We start from the raw sequence: 12,669 nt of genomic DNA, 5'->3' as shown, positions 1-12,669 counted from the left end.
TGGCAGCTTAATACTGTATATTGCATGAAATGTAATATCAGAATAATGTTTTGTTACTGGTAAAAGTGGACATAATTGTTTTCTAAATTTTAATGCTAAATAATTACATATTTTAATTTAGCGGATGTTTGTAGATTCAAAGTTTGTAGTTCCAAAGAATATTTTTGATTCAAATCATTTTTAATTTTTTATTTAAACCCTGAAGAACATATTTTATAAATGTAGGAGCTGTTTTTTTATTATTTAGTGCGACTTGTCCACTTTTAAGTTATATGAAAAAAAAAATGATTTTTTCTTTATAAACATTAAACATTGTTTTACCTCAACGATCAAACAAAATTGTATGGTAATAGTTAATTTCCTACTATTTTGTGCACCAAAAAGCATTTGATAATATAAATTTTACTTTTTATATGTATAATTGTTTTAATTTAATGCCGCTACCCTAAATTGGCAATGTTCACCCCAATGAACAGTTAAAATTCTCCATGTATTTGGCAGTGTTCATCGGGATGAACATTGTTTTTTTTCTATTTGGTGAAGTTCCGATTTTTTATATATTTTTTTCTGACCTATAAATAACCCTAAGAACATAAATCCGACGATGTATTTTTATTTTTTGATAAATAATGAGTCTGCCAAATTAAGGGTTAAACACACGCTCGCTTATTAAACAAAATTAACCATTTGACTTAAGCTCACTTTCAATTCGTTCAATAACATTTAATAAATACGCAAGCAACTTATGGTAAAGACGGAAATATCAGAAAATATGTTATCAGGCATTTTTATTGTTGTGAGTGCACTTACTTAAGTGTTTTATTGATTGTCTTTAATTTAAAAGCCTTATGCATCAAGGATTAAATAAGTTCAATGACTTTTTAATTGTTTTTGAACAATACAAAGTACTTATGTACTAAGTGGTTATGTAGAACAAAGTGACCTTTTATTATGGAAAACGCTCTACTTTACAAAATGGACTTCGGATTCTAAAAAACTTTGAATAAAAGTCAAGGCCTTTCGCAGTATATCGCAATCTCTACACATTTTAATTAAAGCATCATAAACTAATCTCATAAACAATAAAAGACTGTTTTTTAGTATACTGATATAATAAAAATATCTTCATGTAAGTAGGTACTTAGTATTTAATTTTTAAGTAAATAGAAAATTCCTTACTACTTTTCTTATCTTTTTTGTTAGTAAAAAATAAAAAACGTACTTACCTCAGATATTCCAATTCAGGATTTGATTATCCGTTAGTTTTTTGTTTCTGGAACGTTTTTTGAATTTCGAACGCAGTTTTCGTTTGTTTACATTCAGTTAAGCACTGTAAAGCGCGTGCGCACGACTGACGCTGCGCGTTGAGACTGCGCAGCCGCAGCGTGACATTGTCCCGAGTGATGACCATAGATCAATGACATACATGTAGGCAAAAAAGTAGAGCTGTTTTATGGTACAACGGCAGATCGAGCTAAATCTTATAATGCGATTTTTGGAACAAAAAGTACCCATATTTTGGCGTGCTGAAAGGAAATGTTTTGCCACAATGAAAAAAATCATTAATTGTAAACAAGTAATTAATGAATGTCACATGTCTTAAATAAGTGTAATCGTAGTATTAGATCAGAGCAAGAATATCCATAATAGAAATAGCAAAGCTAATATACATGCATTTAATAGAGTAGTAACTTATGACCTCTCTACTAGGTTCGAGAAAAAATCGCATAGCAGTTTGTTAATGGATAATTAATGAGATTGTTTTATTTTTCATCAAACTAGAACACATTAAATTACGTTTAACTTTGATTTGTCATGGCCTTGACTAATTTTACGTTTGTCAGACAGTAAATAATATGCACAATACTGTTTGACAAAATGATGAATCACCATCATTCCTAATTTTTTTTGATAAGCTTTGTACTTACCCTTAATTTTAGGCATAAATCAGTCATATAATAAGAGTTCAAGGGCGTAAAGAGTATGTAGATAAAATTAAGATCCGTGTCGTTTCTGCAACAGTGAAGGCAGTATTTAATCTTTGACTAGGCAGCTACCTATAAATTCGCAGCCTTGCGATTCAAGTAATTACATTTTATCTTAACAATGCCTTAGGATTGCTAATCAAAAGGCAAGTCGTTAGCACACGTTTATGTTATCTGAGAATCCTATTTGTTAAGTGTCTGTCTATCTTGTTTTCTTTTCTTGTAAGCAATTCAACTCATAAAAAGTCATAAAACTCATTTATTTTTGCAAGTAGGCTTATAAAAAGCACTTTTAGACGTACCAGTATTAACCCTACCACTGCTGGACGATAAATGGACCAGTGCAGCAGTGCTAAGAAGAAGCAGCACAAGAAAATCAGTCACTATTGTCATCAACTTTTTGGATAAAAGGAAAAAAAACTGTAATGTTTGATTTTGCTACACTACATCATAATTAAAGGTTCAAATTACATACATTGTTTCCAGTTACTTTTATAAGTAAGTAGGTAAGTACCTACTTAATTAATCTTATAGCATTAGCCTTAAATTCTTCAAGAGTTCTTCTCTGTTTTTTTTTTTCAAGTTTCCTCACATAAAAATATGCTGTTTAAATAGTCAAAAAATTATACTTTTAGTATTAAAAATCATCAAACTTTTTGTCAAAGCTACAGTCATATTTCCTTCAGGTAGTCATTTTGCTTTTATTTCGATCGAAGTGAAAAATCCTTAATGTTTTTATTTGACGTAAATCCTAAGTAATCATAAACTATCTTAGGTAATTTACCAACGTGACGTGAACTAAGATGATTTAAATAAAATCTCTGCGGTTACCAATGACATAGGAGATTTATTATGTAAACAACTTACAATGTAGAGGTGGCAAATAAACCACCTCTCTACTCTCAAATCTTAATTTTAATCATTCTCATTCATCTCTTACGAAAAGTCAGCTTGATTACGTGGAATATGGAAACATTGTTGATAAGCTTAAAAATACTAATTGACCAGTTTTTCACAATAATAATCTATTGAACAGTTTTTTTTTACAACTTGGTAATTGTAACCTAAACCTAATCTAACTAAAGTACCTACCTCCGTCAATGGATGACCAAAAATCAATATACATGGTATCTTAAGTATTTACTAGAATACTGTGCAACAAAATGTAATAAATTGTACAAGATCTGTCATTAAATTGTGGATATGATATCACGCTTGCTTTACAAATAACTCACTAATAAACACCTTAAAAACGAAAATATCAGTAAAAAAGCTTAATACAAGCATAATAATTCATCTAAAATTCCGATAACTTCAATTAGATTTTGATGCATTTGATTTAAGCAACGTGAATAACCAAAACGAGTCTTAGGCTGGGTTGCACCATCTTACTTTAACTTTGACAAACGTCAAAAATCTGTCAAGCTCCATACAAAAAGCACCGGTTATCGTCATAGTTACCGTCAAAGTTAGGTGGTGCAACTCAGCCTTAGACTGATAACTGGACTTTCAATACAGTTTGGTGGTTCACCTGGTATTTATATGACTGCAAATACCTATGTAAAACTTAATTTACCCACGCCTACCATCCATTTGATATGTAACATTTAATAACATTTGTTTGACAAAAGTAGGCAGGCACTTGTTACCATATTTTATAAAACACATTACATTTTAACTCAATACTGGCGAGTGGTCGTGCTTTGGGTGAACTACTTTCTTCTCTTTCTCCACGTCAGGGTTTCTTTTCTTCAACGGTCCATGCTTCCAGTTTGGTGGGTATCCCAATTTGTCGACGTCATCCCACCACTGCTGTTCTCCGGAACCCCAAATGACGTACAGAATATTCGTCCCTATGAGTACAGCGAATACGGTCCAGAATGCGATACGCCATTGTCCGATTGTTTGCTGGAAAAAAATAACGTAATTTATTAGAGTATTTTAAATAAGCAAGCTATAATATTCGGAACGTTTATGTATAGCGCCCTGGAAAGGGCCTAAGTACTGAATAAAATCTTTGACTGAGAGAAATTAATCAGACTTAATTAAATGTTAATTTCATTGATGCCCTATTAATCTTTAACTTCCGAATATGGAATCAAATCAAAGAAAACAATATTCATGAAACTGTTTTTACGTACTGTTTTCCAAATAGAAAACAATAAACAAAACCCATATAATTTGGTCTTTAATCCTTAGAATGAAAGTTTGATTTTCGTGTTGAGAATAAAGCAGAAGAAGCTTATAAAGCATAAAAAAATCTAATAAGCACACTGAAGTTGTTTAAAAAAAGGTGAGAGAAATTTAAAACACTCGTTACCGACTTGTGAGTTCATGTAATGAGCTTGAACAAAATTACAAAACCATGGTTTGGCTCAGTTGACCTCGTTTGGTCTAACTTGGTTAGAGCTGGACACAAAATAAAAAACTCGTAGCGAGGAGAACTAAGCTAACCCAATTAAAGTCCGTGTTACAAAACGAAGTTCAAAACCCAATTCAATCTTAGCACAATCTTAGTTAGTGATTGTGCCCTGTGATTGGCCTTCTCGTAAATATTGAAATTAAACCAATTAAAAGCCTCAATTATAAGTATGTAGCTTGGGATTGGCTCCAATTTGGAGTATCGTTCTGTAATACGGGTATAATCAGAAATATAAGGCTTTACTTACTCTTTTGTTACTACGTTTAGTTTTTCAATAGTTTTTTTGGGACTAGAGGTGCAGTGTATAATTTCCAAGGATATTTAAAAAAAATCTAATAACCCTCATACCACTGACGTTTAGCTATAGTAAAGGAAGTAAGTTTTTTCCCTAGCCAATTATGCACTTTTTGGGTCGTTTTATTTCGTGCCTACTCATCCATCACCTCCTTGTTTTTTCGTCAACTCTTTGCCGAATTAAAAAAATGCGTACAGCCGCAACTATATTGCTAGACTGTCATTAAAAAAATGTTTCATATACAAAGTTATTAACTGTCCAATTGTTTATTTTTGATTTGATTTGTATATAGGTAACATTGTGTACTTATGTCTCTACAGTAAATAAACTAAAACGAACCTATACCAGCCAATTGTAATGTCCAATTGTCCATGTGCCTTAATGAGAAAAGCAATTTTAATTCAACAATAAATTGTATTGGTCTTTGTAACATTACATTATATTGTACGTATGTATTCGACAAAAAGTTAAAGCGAATTTAAAAAGAGCCATGCTATTTAATTGACCCGAGCGAAATAAATTAGGTCACCGTATATTGTTGCCTTTTGGCAATTTCTGCTACGCAGCATTATTATTAAAATACCAAGCGTGAAATGGAGTTTTCACAAAAAGTCTGTTATGGGCATACAGTTTTTCATTGTAGCATACCTCCCGAAATTCAGATGACTGAGTGAGTAACCTGTACGTAATTACTTGTAAACGATTTTCAAGTCATAAGATTATTTAATAGGCTTAGGCAAAATAGCTCTAATAAAAATAAATTTATATAAAGGCAAGCATTAATGTAGAGGTCATATAAACAACTCTACGCAGTGTAGTCAGTTTAGCAAAAATAGAGTATGAGCGCGAAAGTTTGCAAGAATGGATGCATGTATGTAATTTATGTGTACTCCTTTCATGGACAAACTAGTGAGTGGATTTTGATAAAACTTAATTTTACTATAACTTAGACCCTAGTATATTAGAGGATATGATTATGCATTGAAATCCACTAGGGTTAAACCGCTGCTGAATAAAAACCAGTAAATATAATTTAAAAACTTACGTCAGGAGTCAACAATCCAACCAAATAAGGCATGATAATCCCAGCAATAGCTGCGATCCCGTTGGAGAACGCCGAACATGTGCCGGCGTAGTTCGGCGCGATGTCCATGGCGTTGATCTTGATACTGCTATAGAAACCGCCATAGAAGGCCATGCAGGCTATGAAGAGGCCAACAGCTGCTGTGCGGTCGCAGCCGGAGTATGACGCCAGAATAGTGAACAGTGCCGGTATGGAAGATGCTGGAAAAAACAGTAGTCAATTAATTTATTGAAGCTATAGGTAAACATTAGACGTGTCTTCTTCTTTAAGCAAGCCTCTTTAAGAGGTTCATTTGTGCCAATATAAAGAAAATTGATATAACTCAAATTACAGAACATACCTACATAGGTTAATGTTTTTTTGTTCTCTATTCATTGAAATAGAACCACAGACGAGCCAAGCGAAAAATCTATATCTGTACAAATTTTAAACAGCATCGTGTACGTATAAGAAAAAAATGACAATTTTTTTCCATGGTAACATACACATTTACAATGCAAACGATTTAAATAACACTACTCGATACTATTATTATCAAATAACAATAAAAACCATGAAATTTATTTTAATTTAATACTTTTCTGCTTTGGTTTTCAGTTGTGTAATATTTGCTTGCAAAAAACGTCACCATATGTTACGCAAAGCCTATTTTATTAAAAATAAATGGAAGCTTAACGTTGTTGCTTACGAAAAACTGTATACTTTCGTACCCAGATTCATTTATTAGTACACACTACATCAATAGCGGGTAGTAGTAATAATTGGAGCTAGGCACTCGCATATTTCATATCAATAATACCTGTCTATTTATCAACATGATCACCGTTTTTCATGTAGTTTCTGCCCAACTCATCATGATTATGTTCATTTGTTATACAGTCGCTATATTTATTGGTATCTCTACTACTAGTAGGGCGCTATCATCTAGCAGATATGACAGTTGTTACATAAAAATATTGTATTTTTATGAGCAACTTTAAGTGTCTCCGGGCTAAGTAAGAAAGATCAGATACGTATTGTATTGATTGTGTGTATTCTAGTGCTCAAAACAAAGTACTTAAGTATCTGGAAGAGAACGCTATAGCGATAAGACCGCCTAAATTGTGGCGTATCTTTTGTATACTTCTTTCTTTTTATTTTTTTGTCTTAGGTGTACGATAAAGTGTGTTCTATCTGTCTATCTACTTACATAGGGTGGTGTAAATCTTCCTTCCCGTCGTAATATTGTGCCATCTCTTCTTTATACAATAGTCGCACGTGAATGCGAAAATAAACGAGAAAATGTACATGGCCACGTATGGTAGAGCCGACATGAGGCCGGTCTGCTTGATGTTGAACTTCAGTACGTCGGAGAAGTACTTGGGAAGGTCAGTGATCATTGTGAAGTAGCCCCAGTCATGGCCGACCTGCAATGACAAAACATTTTATTTAGGTACATTACTGGTAATGATAACTGCTGAACTGTTTGTTTATTTTGTATAAAAATTCGTCCGATTTAAAAAAATACTTTTGTATTGGATAGTCCATTTAATTTTATCCAGGCTTTATAGGCTATTCCATTGCTTTACGATCAATAGGAGCAGAGCGCCAATGCAAGCGTCGTTGCAAAAATGAAAAAAACTATTTTCAAGCGAGCGTAATCGCTATGAAAATCATAAAATATAGTGCTTACAGATAGCTAATAGATACTTGGAACAATTGATGCGGTGTATTCGGCACCGCTCTTATCTCAAAATATAAAAGTACTTACAACTTCGTACACATCTTAAGAAATACCGAAATCGCGAGAAATCATCATGACAATATTCATACAAACAAACTTATCTATATCGATCAGTTTACCTAGACCATTTCATTTTGAATATTTTCCTGTTCTGTCTGTGTATTGCGTTTAACGTACAAAAACATTCTTCAGATTGTTACGGTCACTTTTAGGTAACTACACTGCTAGCTGACCACGCGAAATTCGTACCGTATAAATTTTCATCAGAAATAATGTAAGATTCGACTGGTGAATTTTCCAAATTCTTATTCAATAGGTACAAACAGACAATCAAATCTTTCCTATCTAGAATACTAATGTAAATAAAGACACTGCTTTTATAGAGTCTACCCATAGAGCCTTAATTTTTTTAAGCGGCAATACACATGAACCTATCGTTCGAGGTCTAACATGGATCAGGCGAACGTTTTAATATAAAACTGAAGAGTCTAATATTAAAACGTTCTCCAAAGAGAAAACGATCTATCTTATCAGTATCTGCTTGTATAATGTATATTGTGAGGTGATTTTCTTAGAAGATTCCTATTCTTTGAATTTTTATTGATAAAATTTAAACAAGCATGGTTTTAGAAAAGTGTTGAAGAGAAATTAGTATGTCATCTTCATTTTGTAGTACCCTGAACGACTATTGGTTTTATATTAAACGTAAAGGATAGACAGGGTGACAGGGAAACTCGACCTTTTGCTTATGACCTTTAGCCCCTTTCAAAGAATAGGTCGAGTATACTATGTTTTTGAGGTCGAGCCTCGAAAATAGAGTCTAAAAAGAGAGATATAATTTCAAAAAGAGAAAAATATTTTGAATGAGACATGCAATTTAAAAGACTTAGATGAAAATCATTATTTTTAACTTACGGCTGCCAAAACTAAGACCCACAGCGGGGTTGATCTCAAGATGGCTTTGAAAGGCACTGGATCGAGTTTCTTGTGGAGACCAGACGCAGTCACGTTCTTGTTCAAGAAATCTCGCTCTTCATCCGATATGAATGGGTGCTCGTTAGGTGTACTGTAGCAGAGCAATACCTGTGTGGAAATACAAATTGATAAAGTATGGTTTTGAGGTCATAAAGGTAGCAGGAAAGCGCTGGATACAGGCTGCCACCAACCGGCTATTGTGGAAATCATTGGGTGAGGCCCATGTTCAGCAGTGGACGTCCTATGGCTGAAATGATGATGATGAAAGTATAGCTAATTAGGTATATGAAATCATCAGGACATCCTGAGGGACATCCACTGCTGAACATAGACCTCCCTCAATAGTTTCCAGATTATGAAATGAGTGAAAATAACGCTGTAATAATGTATTATGCACTTGTATTATGTGCTATTGTGCAACAAACACGTAACGACCGTAGTTAAAAACCCCACATTAAATCATATTAGTTAGTTCTTCCAACAAACAATGCCCACATAATAATATAGCATATTTTATGATTAATTCATAACAAGCAATGACTTTAAGATCGTTTCAAAATAGATTGAAAACAACACTTAACGGATACAAGGCTTTCTTTAAATTATTTGAGTAAGTTATTTACGTAAGTCATGACGTATAAAAGTATAATCTACGTATTTATGCACTTTATTAACCACATCTTATAAAATTGAAATCTAGATTAGAAAAGCACTTCACTTGCCCAAAAAATAAACCACAAAATTCCCAAAAATCCAAAGAAGTAGAAGACATAAGCCCAATCTCCGGTGTTTGCCAGAATAAGACCAGAGATGTATGGGCCAATCACGTTCCCGATTTGGGCACCGCCAAATATCATGGCACCAAACGTCGATCTTTCTGCTGGTGGGATCCATCTTGCCAGTAATAGTACGAAGGAGGGGGTAACTGGACCCTGGAAAGAATGTTTTTTATGACAAGGGTAAGGCTATCACAGATCAGATTTTTGGATATATAAAGTACAGACGACAGCACATCATATTAAACACTGTGACATCTTTTTCAATTGTAATAGAGGCGATTTTGCAACAAAGAAACATCTGATGTGTACTGTACTACAAGAAAGAGATATAACACCGAATGCGGTATCAGGGACACTACACTTGAGATAAGCTAATGCAAGTCATTAGAGCAATCCTCATGTCTTTTTTTCCTCTCCTCATTTCGAATTATAAATAACTTGCAAAAACATTTGCTATTAATTCAATTTGTTCTTAAAAATTATACCTAGAAGGTTGTATTTTGTTAGTAAACGATAACACATCACGTCACATTGTAAGTGAGGTTCTTAGTTTTTAACAAAACAGAATGATTAGTTTTGCATTAATTGCTTCTACTTTGTAATTCAACAAGCATCGGTATGTAAGAGTTATTCCAGTTCATAATATACATAGGTACAGTCAGCGTCAACAAACTATTTGTCGCTGACTGTATACTTATCACTTACCTCTCCAAAACCTTCAATGACGCGTATAATGAACAGGCCCACTGCGCCCCCCACTGAAACGGCCCATGGCGTCAACACCATGCCAATGGACGTGGATAACAGACCGAAGCCAATAGTCCATTTGCCTCCGAACTTCTCTGCCAACAGTCCACCAGGTAAGTGGGTTATGACGTAGCCGTAGTAGAACGCACTGAGAAGCAAGCCTTGGGTTGCTTCGTCCCAGTCGTAGCGTTCGCGGGGCTGGAAGAAAATTAGAATTTATGGCAGTTTGAAATTACCAAAATGACCTAAAGTCTCGCAGAAATTGTTGACTTCTGAAAGTCAGAGTTTAGCGTTATATCTTGTCACTATTGAATAGTGACTTTATCTATGCAAACTAACCTAATCATAGTGACTATGATTTAATATCCAGACAAACAAAAGTTTTTTCTTTACGTGAATATAAATTCCATAACTTTCGTGCCACATAATAAATTTATAAACAAACACATTCCCAACTGTTTTCTTAATTTCGGCAATAATTTGATTATACTATCTACTTAGTATAGCACTCGTCTATGTCTCTGCAAAACACTTACCCCCTTACTAATAAAACTTACACGCTCGTTGAACAGTGTTTTAAAGTGACGATTAGTATGGAAATGTCATTTTAAAACAGTGCTCACCAACTGTGTAACTTTTTATTAGTAAGGGGGTTATACGCTAAACAATTTAAGCACAAGGCAAAATTTCGTTATAAATATTTGTACTTACCGTACTAACAACAATAGTCTCATTAGTCACACTAGTTATCACATCGACTTCAGGGTCTGGACACGTTTCCCCCACGATGTGTTCCGAGGACTCCGTGTGGAGGACCATCTGCGTGATGGTCATGGAGAGACAGACCCTCATAGTGAAGGAGTTGGCCAGGGCCAACAGCCCCATGATGCCCAGCACATAACGCTGGGGTATGTATATCACTAAAAAGAATTAAACATAATGAGTAAGTAAGTAAATATAAGATAGGATACACGATTTATGAGAAAAAAAGTTTATTTTGGACATCCAGAAGATGGCAGGCACCTCAAGAGAACAAAAATAAAAACCAACATTAAGAAAACAGGTATTAATTTCATAATTAATATATCATTTCATTGCTGAAGGTACTCTAATGTATTATTTGTATTTTTGGCACTAAAAAGCTATTTCCTCTCACTACTTAAGCTAATCTTAGAAATCAGAAGTTCACATTACACACATCACATTTTAGCATTATGGATGGTAAGTCCTGATGCTAGTTTTTATTGAAAACAGCAAACACATCTCTAGTGATCTCGATATTTGGTTTTTCAATAGGTACGAATTTATCTTTTATAAGACTTCACGCCTACTAATTACGATTCGCGATTAAAAACGGCATTAAAATGCAATCTTGTACGAATTCTTACCCCTGTTCAGTACGCGTCTCCATCCCTTGAGAGCCATCCTTATATGTACTTAAACCAATAAAAACACATTGACAACTAGAAGTACACCATCTACAACTTTCAGTCCCCTAATACCTTTTAAAGAGATAACTACACACTGTCAAAACATAGTTACGTGATTGTTATTAAAGCAAACGCTACTATCAAAAAACTCTCGTGTATTGGCAGCTTACGTTGTGAGCACGAGATTTTTATGGGTTTCGATAAGATGTATCTAGTGCGTTTAAAATATACTTATCTTAGAAATGTCTGTCTTGAATTGATATGTAACTAAGTGAATTTCCATACAAATTATCTTTTGACTTTAAATGGAGGATCGTTTACTGATCTAAAATTCATCTGTCTGCGGCCTATAACCAGTGAAAGAGCGCGACTTTGTTTGTCTGACGTCAAATTTTTTATTTGATCTATAATATAAAAATAAATCACAAAATGTGTTGACAAGCGCATAACTTAACAACGCCTGGGTCAATAATTACCAATTCATTTTTTCAAAATTTTATGTTCGTTGAAGTCTTACAGAAAATTATTATGCGTTATGTATACCTAAATTTTGTGTGTAAAATGTGTGTCACTTTAAAATTAAATGAAAACTTTATTTTTACACTAGCGGCCGCCCGCGACTTCGTACGCGTGGATCCCGTTTTACCCCCTTCATCTATCTTACGCGGTTTAGATTTTTTCATACAAATGTTTTTTCCCGCTAACTCCCGTTCCCGTTGGAATTTCGCAATATCCTGTTGTAACTAAGCTTTAAGTTTACTAAGAGACCTGCATGCCAAATTTCAAGCGTCTAACTTAAGCGGTTTAGATTTTTCATACAAAAGGATTTTCCCGGTAATTCCTGTTCCTGTGGGAATTTCGGGAATTCCTTTCTTAGTGCACCTCTACGATACCTAAGCTACGTCCCTTATAAATTTAAAGTGCCTACGTTTAGCCGTTTAGGCTGTGCGTGGGTATGTCAGTGAGTCAGTCATACAAAAGGAATTGCCCGCTAATTCCAGTTCCCGAGGGAATTTTGCAATATCCTGTTGTAACTAAGCTTTAAGTTTACTAAGGTACCTGCATGCCAAATTTTAAGCGTCTAACTTACGCGGTTTAGATTTTTTCATACAAATGTTTTTTCCCGCTAATTCCAGTTCCCGTGGGAATTTTGCAATATCCTGTTGTAACTAAGCTTTAAGTTTACTAAGGTACCTACATGCCAAATTTTAAGCGTCTAACTTAAGCGG

The 12,669-nt window shown here is 34.1% G+C and overlaps 2 protein-coding genes across 2 annotated transcripts in view; both read right to left on the bottom strand.

Moving 5' to 3' along the window:
* LOC135074485 (putative inorganic phosphate cotransporter) overlaps window positions 1-1,385 on the bottom strand; it is a 40,123-nt gene extending 38,738 nt beyond the window's left edge. The window contains exon 1 of the mRNA XM_063968787.1: window positions 1,227-1,385. The gene's annotated coding sequence lies outside the window, so the exon portion shown is untranslated. The remainder of the gene's footprint in view (window positions 1-1,226) is intronic.
* A 1,427-nt stretch (window positions 1,386-2,812) lies between these two features.
* LOC135074954 (putative inorganic phosphate cotransporter) lies at window positions 2,813-11,615 on the bottom strand. Its single transcript, XM_063969319.1, has 8 exons — window positions 11,399-11,615; window positions 10,722-10,930; window positions 9,969-10,208; window positions 9,207-9,416; window positions 8,425-8,592; window positions 6,976-7,192; window positions 5,748-5,986; window positions 2,813-3,893 (listed from the first exon to the last, which is right to left on the bottom strand). The coding sequence occupies exons 1-8, from the start codon at window positions 11,433-11,435 to the stop codon at window positions 3,660-3,662; spliced, it is 1,554 nt and encodes a 517-aa protein (XP_063825389.1). The 5' UTR covers window positions 11,436-11,615; the 3' UTR covers window positions 2,813-3,659.
* Between the last annotated feature and the right edge of the window lie 1,054 nt (window positions 11,616-12,669).

The sequence above is a fragment of the Ostrinia nubilalis genome, chromosome 9, assembly GCF_963855985.1.
Source record: "Ostrinia nubilalis chromosome 9, ilOstNubi1.1, whole genome shotgun sequence".
NCBI classification, from domain to species: Eukaryota; Metazoa; Arthropoda; class Insecta; order Lepidoptera; family Crambidae; genus Ostrinia; species Ostrinia nubilalis.
This window is presented reverse-complemented; position numbering and strand designations above follow the sequence as displayed.

Bases quoted from the DNA above. Each gene is read 5' to 3' on its own strand.
- LOC135074954 (XM_063969319.1), bottom strand. From the start codon at position 11,435: ATGGCTCTCAAGGGATGGAGACGCGTACTGAACAGGG. The intron at 9,417-9,968 runs GTAAGTGATAAG...CATTCTTTCCAG, and splicing joins TCATTGAAGGTTTTGGAGAG to GGTCCAGTTACCCCCTCCTT. The intron at 3,894-5,747 runs GTAAGTTTTTAA...ATTTTTTTCCAG, and splicing joins TTGGATTGTTGACTCCTGAC to CAAACAATCGGACAATGGCG.